The sequence below is a fragment of the Lynx canadensis genome, chromosome E1 (genome assembly GCF_007474595.2).
Source record: "Lynx canadensis isolate LIC74 chromosome E1, mLynCan4.pri.v2, whole genome shotgun sequence".
Lineage (NCBI taxonomy): Eukaryota > Metazoa > Chordata > Mammalia > Carnivora > Felidae > Lynx > Lynx canadensis.
In genome coordinates, this window is record NC_044316.2 from 44,569,708 (window position 1) to 44,595,053 (window position 25,346).

At 54.3% G+C, this 25,346-nt stretch overlaps 1 protein-coding gene across 4 annotated transcripts in view; it reads left to right on the forward strand.

The window, feature by feature from the left end:
• MRC2 (mannose receptor C type 2) overlaps positions 1-25,346 on the forward strand; it is a 51,864-nt gene that overhangs the window by 21,767 nt on the left and 4,751 nt on the right. For 2 of the 4 annotated variants that reach the window (XM_030296254.1, XM_030296256.1), the window contains exons 2-21: positions 6,944-7,345; positions 8,037-8,210; positions 8,409-8,573; positions 8,795-8,908; positions 9,392-9,535; positions 12,134-12,322; positions 12,478-12,632; positions 13,570-13,677; positions 15,614-15,729; positions 16,202-16,350; positions 16,924-17,141; positions 17,828-17,970; positions 19,007-19,109; positions 19,374-19,512; positions 19,642-19,677; positions 19,993-20,153; positions 20,240-20,307; positions 21,036-21,136; positions 21,435-21,577; positions 25,232-25,346. In XM_030296254.1, coding sequence (XP_030152114.1) covers positions 6,944-7,345; positions 8,037-8,210; positions 8,409-8,573; positions 8,795-8,908; positions 9,392-9,535; positions 12,134-12,322; positions 12,478-12,632; positions 13,570-13,677; positions 15,614-15,729; positions 16,202-16,350; positions 16,924-17,141; positions 17,828-17,970; positions 19,007-19,109; positions 19,374-19,512; positions 19,642-19,677; positions 19,993-20,153; positions 20,240-20,307; positions 21,036-21,136; positions 21,435-21,577; positions 25,232-25,346 — 2,943 coding nt within the window. Of the gene's footprint in view, positions 1-6,086; positions 7,346-8,036; positions 8,211-8,408; positions 8,574-8,794; positions 8,909-9,391; positions 9,536-12,133; positions 12,323-12,477; positions 12,633-13,569; positions 13,678-15,613; positions 15,730-16,201; positions 16,351-16,923; positions 17,142-17,827; positions 17,971-19,006; positions 19,110-19,373; positions 19,513-19,641; positions 19,678-19,992; positions 20,154-20,239; positions 20,308-21,035; positions 21,137-21,434; positions 21,578-25,231 lie in introns of those variants that run through there. The other 2 variants (XM_030296253.1, XM_030296255.1) reach the window with 1 other exon arrangement.

Here is a 25,346-nt window from a genome sequence, read left to right on the forward strand (position 1 = left end):
TCAGCACCATGTCTTTCTTGTAATGGAGAGCAGCCGTCTTATCCGAGGTCAGACCTCTGGCTGCCTTCGCTGCTGGGCTGAGTGCCGGGAAGCTGCTGGGACGGCTGAGAGCTTTGCTCCTGAGAGACAGAGACAGTTCTGAGTCTTTTGCACTCAGCCTCAGGACTCCGCCAAAGCATTGCGTGTACCTCACAGCAGATGGGAAAGGAAAAGAGGCCACGGTGAGAGTCAACAGGGAGGGAGGAGACAGGGGCTCCTCAATGTAGGGCACATAGCCTTAAAAGCCAGTTGCTTCTGAGCACAGGCATAAATGTCCAGGCTGACGACTTGGAGATGTCTGAGAAGGAAGGAAGTGTGGACACTGCAGCAGAAAGATTGCTGTTATCTGGAAAATCCATGCTTTCCAACACCTTCATCCCCAGCCACGCGGTACGAATTGGACCTGGGGGTTTTACACACGGGCTGACGTGTTGCTTGTAACTTTTTCGATTGCTTCATGAGTTCTGCCTCTCCGGCTTCATTGTAAATGTCACGAGGCCAGAGGCTGCATTGTCTAATTTCCCCGTCGTACCTAGTCATAAATGCTTGTCATCTGCACAAGAGAGAAAGCCTCTGGGGGAGCAGGCAGAAGGGTGATTAAGGAGGATGGGGTGGGGGTCTGGCCTCCAAGTACCTCCTCTGACAAGCCCAAGAGGCCCATCGCTGGTCTGAGGGTCAGAGGGAATCCTGGAACGGTAGCCTCTGGGGAGTAAGGAGGCTGGGAGAGAGGCTATGGCTCCAAGACGCAGGGTTGTGTGTTTGTCAGGGTCCTTTTGGTTACAAGGACAGAAACCCTTGTAGACAAGCTCAGCACAAAAGGGGAATGTGGCTGCCAATGAGCCGGAGTGATTCACAGGCTGGAAGAAGAGCCACAGGAACTCTGGGTCTGGGACTGGGTATTCAGCACATGAAGACTAGTTTCCTCCCCTTCCACTGCTCAGCTGTGTCTCTTTCTCCAGTGTCCCCATTCTCGTCTGTAGCAGGAAGGTCTTTCCCTCATGGTAGGAGACATGGCCATTGGCAGCCGCAGTTTAGCGATCACAACAGAGAGAGAAAAATCACGTATGCCAGGGGAGGCCTCTGATCAGCCCTGTTTGAGTTATGTGCCCAGTCACCGTGCCAGGGGGATGGACACCGTTACTGGCCAGGAGTGAGCCTTGTGCCCACTCACGTAGCCAGAGCAAGAAAATTATAAATAAGAAGAAGAAGGGATGGGAAGTTCATTGGGCAGACAAAAACAAAGGCCAGAGACTGAGAGAAGTTCAGTGAGGTTCAGGGATTCTGTTACCATCTCCATATCTTCCATGTAGAGCCCAGTGCCAACCAGGCCATATGGTGGTGGGGGCCAGATTATGTCTCTGTTGCTCCCCACTGTACTCTCAGAACCTGGCACCGTGCCTGGCACCTGTGAAATTCTCAATACGTGTTTGTTGAATGAATGAATGAATGGATGGATGGGTGGATGGATAGATGTGCTCAACACATAGCTTCCTGCCCGGTTTCATTCATTTCTTTATTCACCCACTGAGCAAGTACACAAGGAGCCACACACAACCTGGTGCACAACACTGTGCTGGTCGTGGTGTGGTTGCAAACAAAATGCAGGAGGTCGTCCTTGTCCTTGAGGGATGTACGTACCACAACCCTTGTGAGGGGCATTTCTACTTCCTGTGCTGACACCTGATGCTCCCCAGGGCATGTGGAGTGAGGCGAAGGGATGGGTAAGGCTGGAGGGGGCCTTCCCGGGATGGGGGGCGCATCAGGCCTCTGTACCCTGAGCTCCCTCTGCTGCCTCATGCGGGCTGGCTGAGCACAGGGCTGCAAAGAACACGGTCTCAGCTCAAAACACCTTTGTGCCCTTCCCTCGCCCCCTTACCATTTCCAGCTCAGCCAAGGCTGGGCTTGATCTCTTCCTGCATTGGGCCCTGGAGAAAGAGCCTCCTTTCTGTGAGGGCCCAGGCACTGCCCCCTAGACTTTGGGTGGAAAATGCTCTCTCAGGAACTCGCCCCACTCAGGTCCCAGCTTGGCAAAGTCCCCGGGATCCACCTCCAAGAATCCCCCTCAGCTTCCCCTTTGTAGCTCTCTTGCCTTCCACCCCTCTGCTCCCAAATTCCTTGTTCTTTTCTCATTTGCTGCCAAGGCAGTTCTTTGACTTGCATTCTTCACCCCTGCCTCCTCCAGACCCTTAGTGTCTTCAGAGAGTCTCCCGCCCCCTCCAGAAGCACAGCTCTCTCTGACACCCCCAGACACCTGGCTTTTAAGGGCTTGTTTGCCTCATGTTCTGCCATGTCCAAACCCACTGTCCTTCTCTAACTAGGACAGTGCTGTGTGTTTCCTCCTGGCCCCAGCGTTGCCTGGGACATGCCACACACACGGCAGGTGCACCAGGAAGATACGTGGATTTGAACCCAGAACCTAGGATGTCCTAGGATGGAGGGGACTTGCAGGCGTGGTTCATGTGACAGAGGAGGAAACTGACACCTTGAAAAGTACTGCGACTGGGCGTCCTAATCTCTTCTCCTCTCTGGGTCTCAGTTTCCTCATCTGTCAAGTGAGGGAAAGGTGGCCTGACCCTGGGACTGCCTCCCCCCGGCTGACACAGACCCCTTCAGACCCCTCATTTGCCATTTATTATGATGCACAGCCTGGCTGGAACGCTTCAGCCCACACGTGGGTTTTCTGGTTGGGGAGGAGCAGAGGGTTCTATCCCCCTGGGCTGCTGTGGGCTCCTGTGATGTTTTGGGCTGCATTGTCCTGTCCCATCTCTGAGAAACATCTACAAAAGCAAGCACTATTTTCTCCCTTTTCCGGTCCCAGGCCCTTTCCCTACCCCCTGCCAAGGGCCACCTTCTGTTCCTACTGACTCTTCTCACTGGAGGGGACGTTTTGAGAATCAAACACCCAGTCCTTAGAGGAGCCTCAGGCAGGCCTGGATTAAGTCATGGGGCCAGTTTATGGTTCCAGAGTGTGGCTGGAAGGGAAGCAGCAGGCTGTGGGGAGGGAACAGAGGACCCCCATCCTGGTTTTGTTGAAGAATAGAGTGACCAGTGCCCCTGCACCATCAGCCTTCTTACCGTGGTGTTTTGAGCACTCAGTGACAGAAGCTGTGACAGTGCTCTGTTTTAGGAAAATTAATTTGGCAGCTGGATCAAGGAACAGAAAGATAAGACTGATTGGTTGTGATTGTTATCTAGGCAGGAGATTCGTTCCTTCATTCATCCATGTGTTCATCCAGTATTTATTAAGCACTACTGGGTGTGAGGCCGAGTTGTAGGTGCTTTGGGTGCAGTGGTGGAAAAGACTGAGAAAGTCCTTGGGAGCTTATGAACAAGAAGAGAGCCACACAAGATAGAAACATGTCAGATAATGAGTTCTGCTTCTGGAAATACCAGTGTAGTTGGTAGCAGTCTAACTCTCTAGTCAAGGGTACTTATACACAAAGGATATAATATAAAACACAGTGGTTTGAGAGCAATCAAAAACAGGTAGATTCTGGGGAGGAAAAAAATCGCCAAAAGAAAAGAAGTGGATGAAGTGAGAGGTTCATTTAAGCAGCATATCTCCCTGAGAGCACTGCCCTATTTGAGGACCTCAGACAGAAAGTGGCAGTTTTACTGGTCACCGTTTGGGGCTTCTGGAAGCTCGTAAACTGTGCATGGGAAGGGCGAGGCATTCGGGAACCCACCAAGAAACAGCAGCTGAGAGACAGAGGTTTCAGATGCTGCCTGGTCCTGAGGGAACAGAGTTTGGAATTCAAGATCCACTAAGTTAGAGGGGCTTGGTAATTGCCTAAGGTTTTCCTTTGAAACTCCAGAAGGGTCTCACCTTATGATTAAACCCAAGGCTAACAGCCGCACCCTAAGACTAAAGGCGAAACCAAAACAACCCCACCCTAGCAAAGCCTAAAGCCAAGCCTCTGCAGGATCAAGATGATCCACCAGTAATTTAACTGCCTGCCAGAACAAAACTCAACATTCTTTTTAGGAAGATAAAAAAAAAAAACAAAAAAAAACCTCAGACTCCCTATAACATGTCATCTACAACATCCTGTATACAATAATAATAAAAAAAAATCCAGACTCTTTATAACATTACCCACAATGTCCAGTATGTAACAAAAATCACTAGACATGCAGGCAGCTGGAAAAGTGACCCATAATCAAGAGAAAAAATAATCATTAGACAAAGGTGCACAGAGAACCCAGATGTTGAAAAAAAATCAGAGAATAATAAATAGTGAAGATAACTACAGTTGAGCAATATGATAGAGAGTAACTGAGTAGCTACTACAGGTCCGAAGGGCCTCTTTAAAGATGTGACTTTTCTGAGAAGTGAAATATCAGGCAGGAAAAACCATGCAAAGACCTTGAGGCAACAAAGTACGAAGCCTGGGGCTCCTGGCTGGCTCAGTCAGTGGAGCACATGACTCTTGATCTCAGGGTCGTGAGTTGGAGCCTCATGTTGGTTGTAGAGGTTACTTAAAAAAATAAAACCTTAAGAAAGAAAGAAAGAAGGAAGGAAGGAAGGAAGGAAGGAAGGAAGGAAGGAAGGAAGGAAGGACCGACCAAGCCTGTTCAAGGAAGGGAAAGGAGAGCATTGTGATTTGAGCAAGGAGCAAGTGTGATCCAGGATCAGACTGGTAGGCAGGACCAGATCATGTAGGATCTTGTGGCTCATGGTAAGAAGTTTGAATTTTATTTGAAGAATGATGAATTAATTGCCTTTGAAGGACTTTAAGTAGGAGGGAAACTTACCTCACGTATGTTATTTTATACCTTACTACGAGTGAGGCTGTTTCAAATAGTTACGAGCCAGTTGCATTTCATTTTTTTAGCTGTGTATGTGTGTTCTTTTCTACTACGCTGCTGATATTTTCCTCATAATTCATTCTATTTTTTGTAGAAACTTTTTATATTAGGGAATAAGCTATTTGCCACCAGTAATTTATGTATATATTTGTCATTGGAATTCTGGCTTTGTTCATGGTATTTTTTTGCCATGGAAAAGATTATTATGTCATTGAATTCATCACTGTTTACTTTATGACCTTTAACACTCCAGTATTATTTTTTTAAAGATTTGGGACTCACTTACATCTTTAAAAAAATCATTCCAGGGGCGCCTGGGTGGCGCAGTCGGTTAAGCGTCCGACTTCAGCAGGTCACGATCTCGCGGTCTGTGAGTTCGAGCCCCGCGTCGGGCTCTGGGCTGATGGCTCAGAGCCTGGAGCCTGTTTCTGATTCTGTGTCTCCCTCTCTCTCTGCCCCTCCCCCGTTCATGCTCTGTCTCTCTCTGTCCCAAAAATAAATAAACGTTGAAAAAAAAATTTTTTTTTTAAAAATCATTCCAGCTGGCCAAGAGAATGACTTATAGAGGGATGATAAGACCATGGTGGAACAGAAGGAGCTTGAGGTTTGGACTCCGAAGACCAGGACCAAATTTCAGCTCCTCTCTGACCAGCCTCATGATCGGTCAAATCATTTCACTACCCTTAGTCAATTTCTTTACCTATAACATGGAATAGTAATGATAATAAATGGCAACAGCAATAATTTACAGTGCTCTTACTGTGTGCCTGACCCTGCTCCAAACACTTTACAGGTATTCTCTCATTTAACCTTTACAATAGTCTGATGAGGAAACTGAGTCAGAGAGAGGGAATGCGGCTTCCCCAAGTCACACGTTAAGTGGCAGAGCTGGGGTTTGTACCCTAGCTGTCAGATTCATGCCTTTAAGACCTGGAAATTATCCCGAGGGGGTAGTGGTTCATGGATGCAAAAATTCCTTGGTGACAGGGATGTGCTGTGTGTGTGTTGTGTACAACTAGGTGATGAAACGTGGATGTCAGGCCTGGGCTTGCTTCCTGGCTGTGTGACACCATGAGCAGGTCACCTCATGACTCTAAACTAACCATGATCCTCTCTCTTTTTTATTCCTGTCTCCCTCCCTCCCTCCCTCCCTTCTCCCTCCCTCCCTCCCTTCCTTCCTTCCTTCCTTCCTTCCTTCCTTCCTTCCTTCCTTCCTTCCTTCCTTCCTTCTCTCCCTCTCTACCTCTCTTTCTCAGCTTTACTGAAATGTAAGTCATGTCTCAAAGAACTCATCCACTTAAAATACACGATTAATTGGGTTTTACTTTATTCACAGAATTTGGCAGCTATCATGACACTCTAACTGTAGGACATTTTCATCATCCCAAAAGAAACCCTGTACCCCTTAGCAGTCACCCCCCATTCCCATCACAGCCCAGCTCCCAGGCAACCACTGTCAACTTCCCATACATTTAAGTCTCCATTTCTTAATCTGTAAAGTCAGTGTGCTCGGGGGCAGGTTGGGTTTCACTGCCTTCCCCAGAGTGTCTGCACAGTGAGGCGATGGGTGAATTGATGAGTGACTGGGGGAAGCTCTAGCTTTAGCCCAGCTAAATGCTGCTTAAAAAATGGTGTGCAATGGTTCTGGGAGGCATGAGTGGTTGGATATGGAGGTGGAGGGCATTCTAGAAGATTCTAGAAGTCAGGAAAGGAAGGAGCCAGTGAAGCTGAGGGGCCAAGGGGAAGAACAAGACCAGTTACTCCAGGCCAGAGAGGAACTCTGGTGGGAACACCACACTGTGTCACGGAGCCTGGGATAAAGTTGTGATGTGCCGAGTGATGTCAGTGTGTCCACTGCTCCTCACAAGATCTTGGGAAAAGTACACAGCGCCCAACTTGCCAGGTGGAGTCGGGCTTGCTGTTTGAAGGTGGGATGGAGGGCTGAGTCCTGCCTCTAGGCTGAGCATGGGGCTAGAGCAGAGGCTGGCCATGCAGCCGGTTTCAGGCTCAGGGGCAGCGTCTGAAGGTGGCACTGGCCATCAAGAGCCAGCCAGGAGAGCCCTGGGATGGCATCATGCCCTGCCTTCCCTTCCAGAACCCAACGTCTTCCTCATCTTCAGCCATGGACTGCAGGGCTGCCTGGAGGCCCAGGGTGGGCAAGTCAGAGTCTCCCCAGCCTGCAACACCAGCCTTCCCGCCCAGCGCTGGAAGTGGGTCTCCCGAAACCGGCTCTTCAACCTGGGTGCCATGCAGTGCCTGGGCACGGGCTGGCCGGGCACCAACACCACAGCCTCCCTGGGCATGTACGAGTGTGACCGGGAGGCCCTGAACCTCCGCTGGCACTGTCGCACCCTGGGTGACCAGCTGTCCCTGCTCCTGGGGGGCCGTACTGGCAACACATCCAAGGCCGGCAGCCCCGAGCGTGGCGACCAGACCCGCGGTGGCCAGTGGCGCATCTATGGCAGTGATGAGGATCTGTGCGCTCGGCCCTACTATGGTGAGAGGCTGCTTGCCGGGAAGAGGTGGGCCCCCGCCCCAGTGTCAGGAGGACCGGAGCCACAGAGTGACAGATGTGGGAGCGACAGATACAGACCCTTGGCAGCCGTATCTTTAATTGTAATGGGAAGCATTTGGGAATAATTAAGAATATTAACCTCAAAGCATTAATTTTTAAGGACTTAAAAAATTAATACATGCTTGCGAGGACCTCAAACGGTGCAAAAGCGTATCACGTAAATTTAAAATTCCCTTCTCCCAGGCCCACTCTCCAGGGTAGACCCTAGAGTAACCCCATTGGTGTCTTGCTCCCCATTTTGCAGGGGCGACCGGGGACCGGGGTCACTCGGTAAGGGGCCTTTTGTGGTGGACAGCTCTGTCCAGGGGGGTCCTCTTCCTGTAAGACATCCTGAGTTCTGAGATGGAACTTGTGGGGAGGGGCAGCTGGATTTTGGACAGGCATGAGGGGCGCTGGGGGGACCCCTTCCCAGCGCTGTGGGATGAGCAGCAGGACCTCTCCCAGGCTCCCTGGCTGATCTGACGGCGGAGGGGGCCTCAAAGCCTTAAGCGCCGCTTTGGCCTTCCCATCGCTGCCATCCCTAGCTCCCTGGGGTAGGCGGTTTTCCCTGAGGGGGGAGGGAGGCGGGCAGCCTCTGGGGTCCAGATGCCAAGACACTGGCTCCGTTCTGCAGAGGTCTACACCATCCAGGGAAACTCCCATGGGAAGCCGTGCACCATCCCCTTCAAGTATGACAACCAGTGGTTCCACAGCTGCACCAGCACGGGCCGTGAGGATGGGCACCTGTGGTGTGCCACCACCCAGGACTACGGCAAGGACGAGCGCTGGGGCTTCTGCCCTATCAAGAGTGAGAGCAGGGTGGAGAGGGTGGGCCAGGGTGGCTCCTGGAGGGAGGCCGACGGCGAGGGGCCTCAGCATGGGTGGAAGAACTTGCCGGACTGGGGTGATAAGATGCCCCTCCTCGTAGCGCGGAGCAGCGCGTGTGGGGTCTGCACTCCTTGAGGGACTCCCGTGTGGGACCCATGTCCCGCTGTCGTGGTGGCAGGTAACGACTGTGAGACCTTCTGGGACAAGGACCAGCTGACTGACAGCTGCTACCAGTTTAACTTCCAGTCCACGCTGTCGTGGAGGGAGGCCTGGGCCAGCTGCGAGCAGCAGGGGGCGGACCTGCTGAGTATCACGGAGATCCACGAGCAGACCTACATCAACGGTGAGGCGGCAGGGCAGTCCCCGGGGTGGGGGGTGGGGGGGCGGATCCTGGGTCTGGCGGCCCGGCAGGGCAGGGCGGCGGCAGCCTGGGCCCTGCTGCCCCTCTTTGGAGGGCCCTGGGCCCTTCCTGCTGGTGGGGCACGGATGCCCTTGGGGGGGCCACACAGTGGGAGGGCCGCGGGTGGGCCAGTCCCCTTCTCACTGTCTCTGACTTGCTGTCAGGGCTCCTCACTGGCTACAGCTCCACGCTGTGGATTGGCCTTAATGACCTGGACACCAGTGGAGGCTGGCAGTGGTCGGACAACTCGCCCCTGAAGTACCTCAACTGGGAGAGTGGTGAGGCGTGGGGTTCGGGCGCAGGGTGGCCGGGGGACCGCACAGGCATCTGGTCTCCTATTTATTCCTCCCCGGGAACCCTTCTCCAGGCCGAGTGGGGGAGGGGCGGCGGGGCAGGTTCCACCCCCTCCTGGACCGGGTCCCGCCCCATCCGGGCCCGTGCGGTGGCCTTGCGTAAACTAGAACCAGAACCCGATGCCCTCTCCTCAGGGCGCAGGGCCTGGGGCACGGGCTGGATTTCAGGCCCCGTCCGTCCCTTCAGCTGCACCCAGGGCACCGGCAGCCCGGCCAGGGCGGCCCCGGGGGCCTGTCACCAGTGTCGAGAGGAGGGTTTGGGCCCAAGGGGGGAGGGGGAGGCGGAGGTGAGAGGCAGCGAGGGGCCCCGAGGGAGCCGGAGGCTGTGAGGAGGGCCCGGAGGAGGCCCGGGTGTGATTGAGTATCTCTCTCCCGGGCTGCTGGCGCCCTCCCCTCCCCTCCCCACAGATCAGCCGGACAACCCGAGTGAGGAGAACTGCGGGGTGATCCGCACGGAGTCCTCGGGCGGCTGGCAGAACCGCGACTGCAGCATCGCGCTGCCCTACGTGTGCAAGAAGAAGCCCAACGCCACGGCCGAGCGCCCGTCCCCCGGTGAGCGGAGGTCCCGGCGCGGGGCGGGGGACGGGCCTGTCGGGCGGCGACACAAGGGACACTCTGCTGATGGACTAACCGGAATGTGGTTAAATGCTGGTAATCCGCACGGGCCTTGCAGCAGTCCCACTCAGCCGGAGGTGACAGACATCTCAGCACACAACTGGAATATCCCGAGTTATGTACCACTATAAAAATGTGTGTAACAAATGTTAGAGAAGACATGCCTAGAGAAGAAACTGCTTAAGCTCCTGAGAGTTAAGGAGGGCTTCATGGACGTGATGTTTGATTTGGGCTTTTTAAGTTGACTGTAAAGAGGTGTGAGGGAAGGGCATTCCTGGCAGAGGGAACAGCATGTGCAAAGGTGCAGAGGCATGGAAGTATACAGCAGCTTTAAGTTTGGTGACGATTGCAGTCTAGTTGGAGTGTAGACTCTACATAGGGTGTGGTGTTTGGACCGGCAGCATGATGCTGTTATAAATGCAGACTCTCAGCCCCTCCACCTGGCCTCCATTTTCACAGGATCGTCAAGCAAGGTGTGTGTGCAGGTGCAGCCAAGGCACCCTGGCTTAGAGGGCATGCTGAAGAGAACAGTTCAGAAAGGCAGGTTGCAGCCAGTCCCTGAAGGGTCTTGGCTGCTGGGTCAAGTTTGGGTGGGGCCAGGTAGGCTGTGGGGAGCCTCTGCGGGTTTTTAAGCCAGGGAGTGTCTTGCTCACATTTGTGATTCACAGAGATAGCTGTAGGGGCCTATGGAGGAGGTTGGGGTAATGGGCACAGCACTGTTCTGGGGACTGCTGCGTGTGGCTTTGGGCAAGGAGCTCTGTCTCTGAGCACAAATCGCGAATAAGCTCCTACCCCTTGCAGGGTTGTTGTAAGGCTGGAGACAGGGCCTTGCCCAAAGGAGCGTGACCGTGGGTAGCAGAAGATGTTCGTCAGTGTAGGTTGGAAAGGCTACGACAGGAGTCGAGTAGCCGTGGGAGCCACTGCTTTCTCTCCTCCTCCCCTAGGGATTGGCACCCCACACAGAGGGCACCTCCCCTCTAGCTAGAGGGGGCCTGGGGCAGGCACCAAGTCAAGGTCTTCTCAGACCTAGAAGGAAGGAGGGCCCTACTGTGGGCAGGCCTGCCCTATCTGTGGCCCCCTTTGGGCCTAGCTCCTCACCAAGTCCCCTGTCTCCTGGATCTCCCCAGTGTGACCCCACTGGGGGAGGTCTCCTCTGAGGCCTCCTGGATCTGCAGATGTGTCTGTGGCCTTGGACTGACTCTTTCATCCCACTCTGCATGAGGCATCTTTTCCGAGCAGTTTCTCAAATGCGTTCTGTCTTCTGGGTCTCATCATGCAAGGCATGTCATTCCAAAGGCAGGCACCATTGTGTCCGCAAGGCATCCATATTTCCTGAGTTTCTTTCCTCCCAACAGCCGGAAGAAGGCCCCGTTGGGTCTGAACTTGGGTTCTGTCTGTGGCGGCAGCCTTGGGTCTTAGCCGGGAGGCCCAGGAGATGATTGACAAGTCAGAGCCGAGGAGTGAGTCAGCTCAGGCTCAGGCCTCTGAGAAGCACTATGCTGGACCCTGGAGCGTCTCACAGAATGGAGTGGATCCCAGAATCCCGGTCTGGGGTGACGCTTCCAGTGGGTGCATGCTTTCCTGCCTGGCTGGGCAGAGTCCTGCCCGAGCCTGACATTGTGGGTGGTTTAGTAAAGTCTTGTTTTCTCTTGCCAAGGCCCAGGTGAGGGCTTGTTTGCTTCAGCTGCTCTGGGACCCGGATCCCTAGAGAGTGACCCTGAAATGCATGGAAGTGGGGGTGAGGAAGAGCCTGTCCCTGGTTAGTTTCTCAGCCCTGAGTGGAGCTGAGGGTAGGGGAAGGAGCAAGTGACTTCTTGGGCCTCTGGCCTGGTGGCCCCACTTCCCCATCCCTACATCCTGGACTGCCGAGGTCGGCCCTGGGTCCACACTCAATATATGCTCTCTGAGGTAGTGACAGTGGTCTCATTTATTAAGCAAGGTGGACATGAGCTAAGTTTGAATCTTATAATAGGAAATACCATTAAAAATGTTTTTAATGTTTATTTTGAGAGAGAGAGAGAAACAGCATGAGCGGGGGAGGGGCAGAGAGAGGGAGACACAGACTCCAAAGCAGGCTCCAGGCTCTGAGCTGTCAGCACAGAGCCCAACATGGGGCTCGAACCCACGAACCGTGAGATCAAGACCTGAGCCGAAGTCGGTCACTCAACGGACTGAGCCACCCAGGCACCCCAGGAAATCCTATTTACAGAGGAGGAAACTGAGGCTCCCAGGGCTGGTCTGACCTGAGTCTCCCCACTCATCTCTTTCTGAAAGCCCTAGCTGAAGGGGCTGTCCTGTCCTGGGTGAAATTTGCCACCACTTCCCGGGGCTCTGCTTCTGGGCTTCCAGCAGCCCTGGAGGGCTTTGTCTTTTTAGAACCTTTCAGCATTCGGACCTGTTCTGGCGGCCAGGGCTGATCTGAGGCAGGTGTGGGGGGGAGGTGACTTCAGGGCCCTGCCCATGTTGACACTCAGCGGGTCAAGGCATCCTGGCTGGGTGGCTTGGTCCTGAACGGCACCTCGTGGGTCTCCGCAGACGTGTGGGCCAACGTGAAGGTGGAGTGCGAGCCCAGCTGGCAGCCCTTCCAGGGCCACTGCTACCGCCTGCAGGCTGAGAAGCGCAGCTGGCAGGAGTCCAAGAAGGCGTGTCTGCGGGGCGGGGGCGACCTGCTCAGCATCCACAGCATGGCCGAGCTGGAGTTCATCACCAAGCAGATCAAGCAAGGTGAGCGGCTGCTCGTCCACACCCGGAGTGGAGGGCACGGCCTTCCCAGCACCCATCCGGTCCCACCCAAGAGGCTGTGGGACTGTCCCTCTGCTGCTGGTGGCTGAGGCTGACCTCTCCGTGCCTTCTCTCCCCTGTCCCCTGCTGCATCCCAGAGGTGGAGGAGCTGTGGATTGGCCTCAATGATTTGAAACTGCAGATGAATTTTGAGTGGTCTGATGGGAGCCTCGTGAGCTTCACCCACTGGCACCCATTTGAGCCCAACAACTTCCGGGACAGCCTGGAAGACTGTGTCACCATCTGGGGGCCGGTGAGAACCCCCTCTCCCCACCCTCCTGGTGCCGCTGTCAGCTTCTGCCTCTGTACCACCACCCCATGGCCTCTCAGAATCCCCCACTTCCCCACCAGCCCCTTCCCTTCCATGTGCAGAGATCGCGAGGATTTGAATCCTCCCCACCCCCAACTGGCTGGGGCACCTTGGGCAAGTTACTTAACCTCTCTGTGCCTTGGTTTCCTCGTCTGTCAATGGAACACTAACAGTGCGAACCTCAGACGATCATTGGGAGGATTAAAGGAGTTAATTCTCGTGAAGCCTTGGGATTCTGCCTGGCACGATCTTGGTCTACCGGCTGCCCTTCCCTACCGGCAGGTGGCATCAGAAGCCACATTTTGTGGACACGCTCCATTGGCTGGGCTGCTCTGTGCCAGCCCTACCCAGCCCAGGGTCCTGTCTCCTCAAAAAATTATGGGGTGATGGCTGTTTGCCATGGTTTGGGCTCAGATGCAGTGTGGGTAGATGTAGGAATTGATGTAGGGCTTCAAGTAGAGACAAGAGAACCTTTAAAAAGAGACCAAGTCAGAGGGACAGAGGATGGACTCCAGGGACAGACAGGACATTCTGCTGTGAGATGCTGCAAAACGGTGCCAGGACTGTAGAGACAGAGCCATCTGGCATAAGGGACGCTATTTAAAAATTTATAAACAATTATTTGTTGAGTGTCTGCCACGTGCCAGGCATTCTCCTGGGGACTGGGACACAGACACCTCTGCCCTCTGGATGGAGTTAAAGGCAGATAAACTGCTGGTGAGGAGACTGGGGACACAGGACAGTCTGGAACACAGAGAAGACAGGTCTCTTGCTCAGGATCACACAACAAGTTGGAGGCAGGGGCAGGTCTAAAAGTCAGGTCCGCCAAAGGGTTTGGGGGAGGGGGTTGCTGAGACTCTCCCTCATCCTGTGTCCCTAGGAAGGTCGTTGGAATGATAGCCCCTGTAACCAATCCTTGCCGTCCATCTGCAAGAAGGCAGGCCAGCTGAGCCAGGGGGCCGCAGAGGAGGACCACGGCTGCCGGAAGGTGAGGGTGCTTCTGGAGCTGCCCCTGGGTGGGGCCAACCAGAGGGGCTCCCAGAGGAGGGAGGGAGGGGAGAGTCTCCCCCGGCCTCCTCCCGTGCTTGGCACATCCCTCCTTCCTACTCTCCACACTGCTCTGTTCCGGAAAGAGTGATAGTGGCTGAGGCAGGGTGGGGGTAGGGTGGGGGCTGTTGGGAGGAAGCAGAGCTCCCCACCCCCGCTCTCTTTGGGGAAGCTACTTCTCAGAGGCGGCAGAGAACAGGAGATGGGTGCGGGCAGGCCCCCAAGTCCTCACCTGAGTGAGACTGCCGGGGTGCATCCCCCACCCCCGCCCGCCGGCTCTGTCTCTGCTGGCCCACACCTTGCCGTCTGACACACGGAGCGTTTGTCTGTCTCCTGGAGGAATGAAGCCCTTCTGGTGTCTCCTTCCTTGCATTCCTAGCCCCAGGGGCTTCCAGACGTTCAGGGAGGGAGAGGGCCAGGACTGCCCACGTTAGTGGGGCGGTGCGTGTATGAGTGAGGGACCCATGTCCTCCTCCAGGCCCTCCCAGGCTCCCTACAGCCTGGCCCTCAGCCAAGCAGGGGCATAAGTGGTCTGGATGAATAAGGGGAGGTTACTCAAAAAAGACACTTAATGATGTTTTGGCCCCTGGTGGCTCCATCCGCCGAGGCCACGTTCCTGCCAGCCCCTTGCTGCCAGTCTGGCTCCTCACTCTGTTTTCCTTTACCACACCCCCACCTCACTTGAACCCCATGCTCTCCCCCGGGGAGGAGCCCGATACAACGACAGGCACGACCTGAAGTGGGGAGGAGAGAGAGCAGGGGCCCTGCTGAAGCATCTGGGGGGCCGGCATGGGCAGGGACTGGCCCAGGGGCTCTGTCCTGGCTTGGGTGAGGTGGGGGCAGGGGAGAGAGGAGGAGTGACTAACGGCTCTGGCCCCAGGGCCACCTGAAATGTGCGTGCAATGTTGAGCAGCCCCAGTTAACACCCTGGGAGACCTGGGGTCTTAGCACAGCCTCCCCCCACCCCGCCCCGCCCCACCAGCTTCTCTTTTGCTTGGGCTCATGCTCTTGGGGCTGTAACTTTCTCCCAACCTCAAATCCACCCCAGGCCTTCCCATTTCAAGAGCTCCTGGAGGTGAAGGCCCTGGCAGGCACCTTGTGTCATCTTAGGATGGAACAGGGCTGTGGTCAGGACAGGAGCAGCCTTTGTGGTGTGGGTTCAAGTCTGAGCTCCACCTTGTACTGTCTGTGTACAAAGTCCGATCACTTAATTTCTCTGAGCCTCGGCTGCTGTTGTGAAAGGCAGGAGCAGAGAGCTCAGGGTGGCCCAAGGGGCGGGAGGTCTGTTGGGTGAAGCCTTGCCTGGTCCCCTGGGGGTTGGATGGTAGAGGACCAACCACCGAGGAGCAGTGGTCTCTTCCAAAGCTTCGCTGCTCCTCGCTGAGGGTCCGTCCCCCCCACCCCAGGCTAGCTGCCTCCTCTGCTCACTGTACCTTTTCCAGGACCCGAGGATTACCCAGCCTTTCCTGGCAGCTCTCCCAGCTTTTCAGCTCTGGTTTCGCAGCCAGCTGGCAATTTTCCCACCGTGACTCTTGGTTTAAATGCCCGAGAGAGGAGTCCAGTGGGCCGCCCATCTTTCTTCACTGGCCCACAGGCGGGTCACTGGCTGCCTCCAGACCAGCCGCCCTTGGGCCATGCTTCCACCTCTGGTCTGGCAGTTGTGGGTGATGGTAGGGAGTGGGGAAGTGAAGTGGTAAGATGCAGAACACAGCACAGGAAGAGCCGTCTCTGGTGTCCAACCAGTCCCCTCTGTCCTGTGCCCAAGCCTGTGGCACATTCAGTGATGCCACCATGGCATCCCCCACCCCAGGAATTCTGGCTGAGGGAGGAGAGTCCTTCCCACTGACGTCCGTCTTTTGCCCACTCTCTCGAGCCAGGGTTGGACATGGCACAGCCCATCCTGCTACTGGCTGGGAGAGGACCAAGTAAGCTACGGTGAGGCCCGGCGCCTATGCACCCATCACGGCTCTCAGCTGGTCACCATCACCAACAGGTACAGGCCGGGACCGTGTGCCCAGACCAGCCCTCAACGCCTGTCTCAATGCCTAATGTGGACCTTGCACCAAACGGGGTGGCGTTGTAACATTAAGCACAGAGGGACCTGAGTCCTGGGAGCCTCAAATGGCTTCAGGACCTTTTTTCTAATATTGTCATGAGAATGATTCCCGTTTATTAAGTGACCCCAGTGTAGGGCAGGGCCTGGGCAGGGGCAGGAGCAGGAACAGGTGTAGATATGGGTTGGATGCCCAAGAGAGGCCTTGGCTGTGTCTGATTTTCTCTACTTTCTTCTCAGCAAGGCACGAAGGTGCAGGCAGTGGGCGGGGAGCTTGGTTGCTATGTGTCAGCTGTAGGGTCCCCATGGGTCCCCCAAGTTACTGGTTGGGGGGGCAGGGCATCTGGCCTGTGGCCCAGGGAGTGGTCAGGGGTGGGGCGAGCTCCCTGCCTGACCAGCTTCTCTTCTACAGGTTTGAGCAGGCCTTTGTCAGCAGCCTCATCTACAATTGGGACGGCGAGTACTTTTGGACCGCCTTGCAGGACCTCAACAGCACCGGCTCCTTCCGCTGGCTCAGCGGGGATGAGGTCATGTACACCCACTGGAACCGTGACCAGCCTGGTGAGCCCTTCCCGCACGGCACTTGGCCAACCCCTTCTTTGACCTTCCTTGGTGAAGCCAGGAGGCCATATGGACCTGCCCTGCCGGGACCGAGTCCCAGGGCTTCCCAGTAAACTGATTATTGGTACAGTGTGGTGAAATGGTTAGGGGCACAGGCTCTGGGGCCAAACCGCCTGGTGCATCTTTGAGCCTCAATTTGTCATCTGTCAAATGAGGATAAGGTACTTTGGGGTTGAGATGGATTAATAGATGTGAAGTGCCTAATTATTGTATGTGATGCTAGCACAGGTGCTTTTTATTATGATTATTGCCATTTCACATTCATTATCTTTTGTAGCCTTTTCAATTCCCTGATGAGATAGATGGTCAAATAGCCTCAGAGAAGTTAAGCGACTTGCCTAAGATCTCACGCAGGAGCAAACACAGAGCTGGGACTCTGCCTCCATTCCCTTCCGGGTCCCTGCTGCCGGCCGAGCTGGTCACCCAGTGTGCAGGGCCCGGCTGGGGTGGTGCCCTGTGGGGAGGACTGGACCACGAGTCCTCAGCAAACGGGTCTCTTGCTCCCCCCTCCAGGGTACAGCCGTGGGGGCTGTGTGGCCCTGGCCACGGGCAGCGCCATGGGGCTGTGGGAGGTGAAGAATTGTACCGCGTTCCGGGCCCGCTACATCTGCCGGCAGAGCCTGGGCACGCCGGTGACGCCTGAATTGCCTGGGCCAGACCCCACGCCCAGCCTCACCGGCTCCTGTCCCCAGGGCTGGGGGTCAGACCCCAAACTCCGGCACTGCTATAAGGTAGGCAGCCTGCCGGCGTGGGAGGAGGGAGCAAAGGAGCTGCACGCCCGGGGTGAGGGCAGCCCCAGCAGGGCCCAGGCTCGATCCAGGCAACTGGGCCCCAGGGACAATGTTTCCCCACAGCAGCTTGCAGACAGAGGTAATTTCTGATGACAGGCTTGTCAGTGGAATGTCAGGTGTGGCACATAATAGGTGCTCGATATACATGTGAGGGATTGAAAAAAAATCATGGAGATAATCAGTTTCAGAGGTTCCCAAATGTTGGGGCTGGGATGTCTGCTTTTCAGCATCATCTGGGCAGCTTGATAAAAATAAACTCCTGGGGCTGCCACTGTGGAGATTGGGATTTGCTAGATTGGGGTGGGGCCTAAATTTTTAAACCCTGCTGGGTTCGGGAGCCACTGACATAGTCCAAGGTTTTTTGTTACATGAGGAAACTGAGTCCAGGGAGGGGAAGGGACTGGCCCACAGCACACTGTGGCTGGTTCAGGGGTCTGGGCAGAGGTATTCTCTAGGAGCCGGCTGTGCTGGCTCCCCTCCCCGGAGCTCATTCTCTGAGGCGCAGGCTTGTCTTAGGTAGCCTGCACCCCCGTCCAGTGCGGCCCCAGCCCCCTTCCCCACTGCTGTCATGGGAGGGCGTGTGGACCCATGGGGACAGCTGGGACACCTGGACTTCGTTCCTGTAGGTGTTCAGCTCAGAGCGGCTGCAGGATAAGAAGAGCTGGGTGCAGGCCCAGAGGGCCTGCCAGGATTTGGGAGCCCAGCTGCTGAGCCTGGCCAGCTATGAGGAGGAGCACTTTGTGGCCAACATGCTCAACAAGATCTTTGGGTACGGAGCCTGGGGCGGTGGCCTGCACGCACCTGTGTGGGCTCTTGGTTCTGCCGGGCGCAGGGCAGGGGGCAGGGTGAGGGCGCCCCCGGTGAGGTCTGTCCGAGGGCTCGGAATGACCTGTGTATCTGCAGCGAGTGCCAGGACCATGCTGTCCTCCCTCAGGGAGCCATCATCTCCCTGGACTTGGAGACTTTGTTGCTCACCAGTGTCAGGGAGCCAGCAGTGGCCCCCTCAGACTCACAGACTTTGACAAAAGTAACTGCCCTTCCCATCCCTCTGCAAGCTGATCCAAGTTGAGCATCAACACCCAACACCCCCAACACCATCCCGTAACAACCCACTCTCCTCAATAAACCGCTTTTCCTGAGAAAGAGGAGGACAGAAGCTACAAAAATGAGCATTTGCCCATGGGGGTCCCTCCAGGACCCTGTGTCTGTCCTGTGGGCTCCCAGCACCCTATGACACAAAGCACGTTTAATCCCTTGGCACTGGGAAAAGGCCAAATGGACCAGGCTTCCTGAGATCTTAATTCCAGGGCCATGTCTTCCCAGCAAACATCAAGGTTACGTTATTTGACGTAAATACAGCTCTTGTCAATGGCCTCTCACCACGTCTCAGGCACTGCACTAAACATTTAATCCTCATTCAGGCTTGTTTTCAACCCTACGAAGTAGACATTGCCACTGACCCATGTGGGCTGATAGAGAGGTTGGGTTATTTGCCCACTGTCACGGAGCTGCTCCACGGGTGACCCTGGACTGGAATCTACTTTTATCTGAGTCCAGAGCCCCAGGTCAATGCTCCATCCCCGTCGACTTACTGAAATCCTGAAGTGAAAGCCCACAGTCTTGCTGGCAGGGCAGGGCAAACCCCACCGGAAGGGAGCCAGGCCACCCTCCCCCAGTGAGCTGGGCGTCTGGTCCAGCGAGCTCAGTTCTCTGGGTGTGAAGCCCAGACGGGAGAGGCCCCAGGCCCTTGGGACTGCTCCTCTTATCCCCGTGTCTTCTGTCCCCACCCCTGTGTTGTGCTGAAGTGAATCAGAGCCCGAGATCCACGAGCAGAACTGGTTCTGGATTGGTCTGAACCGTCGAGATCCCGGAGCGGGACAGAGCTGGCGCTGGAGCGATGGCTTGGGGGTGAGCCGGCCTAGAGGGGACAGGCCAGCAGGTGGGCGGGGCTCGGTTGTAGGCGTGGTCTTTCCGGGCAGGACTGGTCCTGGAGGTGGGCGAGGTTTAGAGGATTTAGGGTATTTGGCTTGACCCCGCACGTTAAAGAAAGGGGGGCGGGGCGTCCAGCCCAGGTTAGGGGTTCCCAGCTCAGGTCGGGCCCTGTTCGTCTGTCCTTCGGACGCTGAAGCGTGTGCCTCGTGCCTGATAACTCTCTCGTATCTCGACCTCCAGTTCTCTTATCACAATTTCGACCGGAGCCGGCACGACGACGACGACATCCGGGGCTGTGCAGTGCTCGACCTGGCCTCCTTGCAGTGGGTGGCCATGCAGTGTGAGACGCAGCTGGACTGGATCTGCAAGATCCCTCGAGGTTGGGTGGGATGGCGCTGGGAAACGGGGGGGGGGGGGGGGGGGGGATGGGGTGAAGGGCGTCGGTGCCGGGAATCCAGGGGAGGCGTCTCCGTTCCCTGCAGCGTCTCTGTCCCTGTTGTCCCTGTAGGCACAGACGTGCGGGAGCCCGACGTCAGCCCACAAGGTGAGGCCCCCGCCCCGCCCCCCCCACCCTGGGCTGTGTGGAGAGGGTGAGGGGCGTCACCTCCCGGGCAGGGCCTGGCTGAGATGGAACGAAAGGAGTTAGGGATTCGAGCCCAGGGAAGGGGAATCGGGACGCCTGGAGCCCTGTCGGCCTCCGTCTCCAAGCAGGGGCAAGCGTGGGCCTGGAGTGGTTCCTGCCCCGGGTCCTAGCGGCTCGAAAGCCACCTACTGCCTGCCTTTGGACCGGGACTTGCCCACCGGGAGAGCAAGCAAACCCTGGCTGGCCGCTACTCGCATGCTCACACTGCCCCCGCAGGCCGGCGGGAGTGGCTGCGTTTCCAGGAGGCCGAGTACAAGTTCTTCGAGCACCACTCCACGTGGGCCCAGGCGCAGCGCATCTGCACGTGGTTCCAGGCCGAGCTGGCCTCCGTGCACAGCCAGGCCGAGCTGGACTTCCTGGGGCACAACCTGCAGAAGGTGAGCACTTGAGCGGGCAGGGGCCTGCGGGCAGGACCTGGAGGAGAGGCCCTGCCACCCCTCATCTGCCTGACCGGTTTCCCCAGTTCTCTCGGGGCCAGGAGCAGCACTGGTGGATCGGCCTGCACACTGCAGAGAGTGACGGGCGTTTCAGGTAGGAGCCTTCCTTGGGGGGGGGGGGGGTAGCGGGGGGGGGGTAGCGGGTGGGGGGGGTGCACATGCCTGGATGGCCACCCACGGCCCAGGTGGGAGCTAGGGAGGCTGAGGACAGAGGCAGATAGACCTGAATTTGAATCCAGCTCTGTTCCTCACTGGCTGTGTGGCCTTGATTGAATGGGCCTTGATTTTCTCACCTAAAAATGAGAATAATGCCGCCTGGTAAGATTGCTCTGAGGATTAGAAAGAAGGTATGTGAAGTCTTTAGCACAGCATCCAGCATATAATTGGGCACCAAATAATGGCAGCTCATATTATGCTGGGGCCACTCTTGAATAAGGCCCCCTCAGGACATGGGCAAGAACATATGATGTCCAGAGGGCTCTCTCTGTATTCAGTACCCACCTACCATGCATGAAGAGGCTTGAGGCAGCGAGGACCAGGAGCACATAGGTATCTCAGCACACTGTTGCCCTTGGGCCTCTGCTCTGGGATTCTTGGGCTTTTCTAGGTAGAGAATGAGAGCCCAGGGAGGGCTGGGCTTTCCCTGGAGGCACCAGGTCTCTGGGTCCCCAGCTGCCCTGAGCTCAGTAGCCTCATTCTCAGCCTGGAGCCCCTGGACTTGGGCCCTTTCCTGCCCCCCTTTTGGTGGCCTTCATTGCTGCATACAAGGGAGGTTGGGCCCAGGGCCAATGCTGGAGTCACCTCTGCCTGGTGCCATTGCAGGTGGACAGATGGTTCCATTATAAACTTCATCTCCTGGGCACCCGGTAAACCTCGGCCCATCGGCAAGGATAAGAAGTGCGTGTACATGACCGCCAGCCGAGGTGAGAGCAAGGCGGGGGCAGAGAGGGTGCAGAAGCCCAGGAGAAAGTTGATGTTGGGGGCAGTGAGGTGAGCCTAGGCAGGACCGACAGTCTCTTCTCATTCTCTTTGTTCCCACAACCCAAGAGGGGCTAGACCCAGAGAGGGGACCTGTCTCCACGGTCCAGCAGCCATAGAGGACTAGAGTTTAGATAGAGCTGGACACAGGCACCTGACCCCCATGCTCTTTTCTTAGGGCATGAGGTAAGGGTGCTGCCCGCCCTGCCCTATGCTAGAGCGACCGCCCCCCTCTTTCTGCAGAGGACTGGGGGGACCAGAGGTGCCTGACAGCCTTGCCTTACATCTGCAAACGCAGCAACAGCACTGGAGAGCCGCAGGCCCCAGACCTGCCACCCACGGCTCTGGGGGGCTGCCCCTCTGGCTGGAAGCAGTTCCTCAATAAGGTAGGAGATGGGGAGGGGGCCCCCCAAGGGAGTCAGGTGAGAAGATGTGAACATGGCAAGGCCGACTTTCAGGAGTTCTGGCCCTTCGGCAACATCAAATTTGTGGCCCCTTGCCTATGCCCACCAACGTCTCTCCTGCTTAGCCCTGGTGCCGGGGTTAGACTCCCTGGAAAACAACTTCTTTTGGTAGGACCTTCTAATCCACCAGGTAGAGTGTCCACATAGTGCGGTGAGTTTTCGAGGTTAGTGGTTGCCAAACATTTCGATAATGTTTGATAATTTTGATAATTCCTGTTAGGAAACAAAATACTGAGAGTTCAAAGAATATGTATGTACATTGTATATATGTGTGTGAATATGTATATATTTACTTCTGTACTAATGTGATTAATGTTATATGTATTAAAATATGCACAAGAACAAAAGAATATAAAGCATGAGCTAAAGATTAAAAGAGAATACAGGTATTTTTTTGAAAAAATATTAAAAAAAAATTTTTTTAATGTTTATTTATTTTTGAGAGAGGGAGAGAGAGACAGAGAGAGACAGAGAGAGACAGAACATGAGTGGGGGAGGGCAGAGGGGGAGAATTTGAAGCAGCCTCCAGGCTCTGAGCTGTCAGCACAGAACCCGATGAAGGGGGGTGGGGGTGGGGGTTGAACTCACAAACTGTGAGATCATGACCTGAGCTGAAGTTGGATGCCCAACTGACTGAGCCACCCAGGGGCCCCTTGAAAAAGTATTTTTAAGTTAAGTTTAAAAATGTTTTCTATATTAGTGGTATGAGAAAAGGCCTCAAAAATGATCAATGATAATAATTTTTTGTATTTAAGTAATTTAGATAAGAGAAGGTAATTGTATTATTTCATTATTTAAAAAAATATCTTGGTCTGACACTTTGTGATTCGGGGCTTCACAGGTCTTCGAATTATTTTGGATTTAATGGTTATTGTAGATGAAAAGGTTGCCTCACAAAGACAAATACATCAGAATGAAAAAGTTCATTCATTGTTGGTTGGACTTTTTTCATTTTCCAGTCTTTCTACCAGTTAAACAAAGGTTTTTGTTTAAAAATCAGCTACGAAGTTTCCGCATTCTAAACTAATCTGCCTCATAAACTAATCAGAAGACCTGATTAAGATGGTTTAAGAACAAGCCTTTGGAAGATTTTTTTTTGAAACGCCATTTAGGAAATTCTTTTCCCAAGGGTTCTGAGTGTGCAGATAGGAAAGTTTGGGGTGGTAACATGAATCCGAAGGGATATGGTTCCAAACAGGGCTTCAAAATGTTCCTTCAAGAGTGTGAATTTCTTCCCCAAAGTGGTTACTTCTGCACTAGTGGGTTGATTTATAGATCTGATTAGACCTTCATTGTTTTCACCTCGTGGTGAAAACACTGCTGAGAGGAGCAGCAGTTTTTTGTTTGTGCTGGCATCATGAGTATGAGCTTCAGTCCCTGCTTGCTTTGCCGAGGTTGTAAAACCACTTAGCCGGATTGTGAGGATTAGATTAGTTAACCCCAGATCATATAATCCGTAAATCTTTGTCCTGTAATGGAGTGCAGCCAGCCCTTGGTGTCATGGAGCTCTTACTGTCTTCAGAATATTCAAGAGAATATTATACCTTTTCTAGAAACAAACACGTGTATTATTAAAACTTCGGAAAACACAGAAAGAAAAAATAAAATTCACTCACTCATCCTCTCCAGAAATAACCACTATTAATATTATTACTCCGCTTCTTGCCTTTTTTCCACATAATTGAGATTGTACTACGTAACACGATCAAACTACGTAACACGATTTTCTTTCTCAGGGCTGTATTTTGAGCATTTTTCTCATGTCATTACCTTTTTCAGAAACTTACTCTTGTGGCTTCTCCTACCTGATATAAAACAATATATCATATGTAGGTAATTGGTCTCTTTCTTTAAAAAAAAATTTTTTTATGTTTATTTATTTTTGAGAAAGAGAGCATGTGAGCGGGAGAGGGGCAGAGAGAGAGGGAGACACAGAATCCGAAGCAGGCTCCAGGCTCTGAGCTGTCAGCACAGAGCCCGACGCGGGGCTTGAACTCACGAACTGCGAGATCATGACCTGAGCCAGAGTCGGACACTTAACTGAGCCACCCAGGCGCCTCTAACTGGTCTCTCTGTCTTAATGCATCAGCATCATTGTGAAGATACCAGTTACTCCCCTGTCAGAAGCCTTTGAATTATGAGAGGCTGTTTGCCCCTTTGCTCCCTGGCCCCAGATACCTTGCTCTGCTAGTTTTTTGCCCTCTTTGCAGCCCCATAGCATTTGGATGTAAGGATCCACCTCTCCCACTAGCCTTAAGCTCCTGGAGGGCAGGGCCACTGGCTCCTGACATATCACTAAATATACTTGCACATGATAGGAGGTCCTGTAGTGTTTGTTGGGCTGGGCTGAATACTTCCTCTCTTTAACTCCTGATACTTGCTGATACGGGTGTGACCTTGCTGCTTCTCATCTTGTGACTAATTTTGCTAGTTATTTAGAGGAGGCCTCCGTGTCTCTGAACTGCTTCTGTGAAACCAAATGCATGGGCTTCATGATAAACCTCTCCCAAACTCTTGGGTTATTTCTGGGCTTATAGTTTTCTACCCCAAATCTGATGTTTGCATCAGTAAGCTCATGCTAGAGCTGGTCATAAGAGTAATAGTAAGAGCTTTTACTTGTTAAGCTCCTGCTCCTGTGTTGTGCACTGTTCTCTTTAACCTTTAAAATGACCCCAAAAGACAGATTTTTTTTTTTTTCCCATTTTACAGAAGGGTTAAGTTAGATCTGGAATCTGAGCTGCACGTCCCCCGGCCCTCTGTGACTCCAAAGCTTCCTTCCTTTCTTTCTCCTCCATCCTACCAAGGAAGAAATCACTGGAACTCATTCATTTTTAAATAGTCTTCACTTGAAAGATTTCCCACACAGGGTTCCTTCGACCTTACAGAAGTAGTGAAGGTGGGAACAGAGAAACAAAATTACAGAGTTACAGGCTGCTGCCTAATAAAGATCATTCGAAAGTAAAGCTAAGGTTGGGGGCGCCTGGATGGCTCAGTCAGTTGAGAGTCCGACTTCAGCCCTGGTCGTGATCTTGCGCTTTATGGGTTCAAGCCCCGTGTCTGGCTCTGTGCTGATAGCTCGTAGCCTGGAGCCTGCTTCAGATCCTGTGTCTCCCTTTCTCTCTGCCTCTCCCCTGCTTGTGCTCTGTCTCCCCCAAATAAATAACCATTAAAAAAAAAAGATAAGGATATCATACAGGTGAACTTTTAAGTTCATGGGGTAAAATAGCGGATTTCAGGCAACACTCAAAAACGTGTTTAGCCGAGATTGAGACAGACCTTGTCTCCATGCGTGGTCCAGGCTCTGCTGTCATAGGTAATAGAGACTTTGGTGACCCAAAGAAATCCTGCCACTGACAAACTCTCCCGAGTGTAGGGACATGTGTGTGAATGTGGGGTGCTGGGCTGAGAGGGCGCCAGAGCCTTGCTCAAGGAGCCCCAGATGTCCTGATTCTGATTTATTGTTCTCACAGCCCCCAAAGCCTCCCAGGGCCTGCCACTGAGGGCTGCACAGCAGAGTTTCTGGGTTTGTGGGACAGGATGGTGGGGCAGGACATCATGTCTCCCCCTCCGCCCCAGTGTTTCCGAATCCAGGGCCAGGACCCTCAGGACCGGGTGAAGTGGTCAGAGGCACAGTTCTCCTGTGAACAGCAAGAGGCCCAACTGGTCACCATTGCCAACCCCTTAGAGCAAG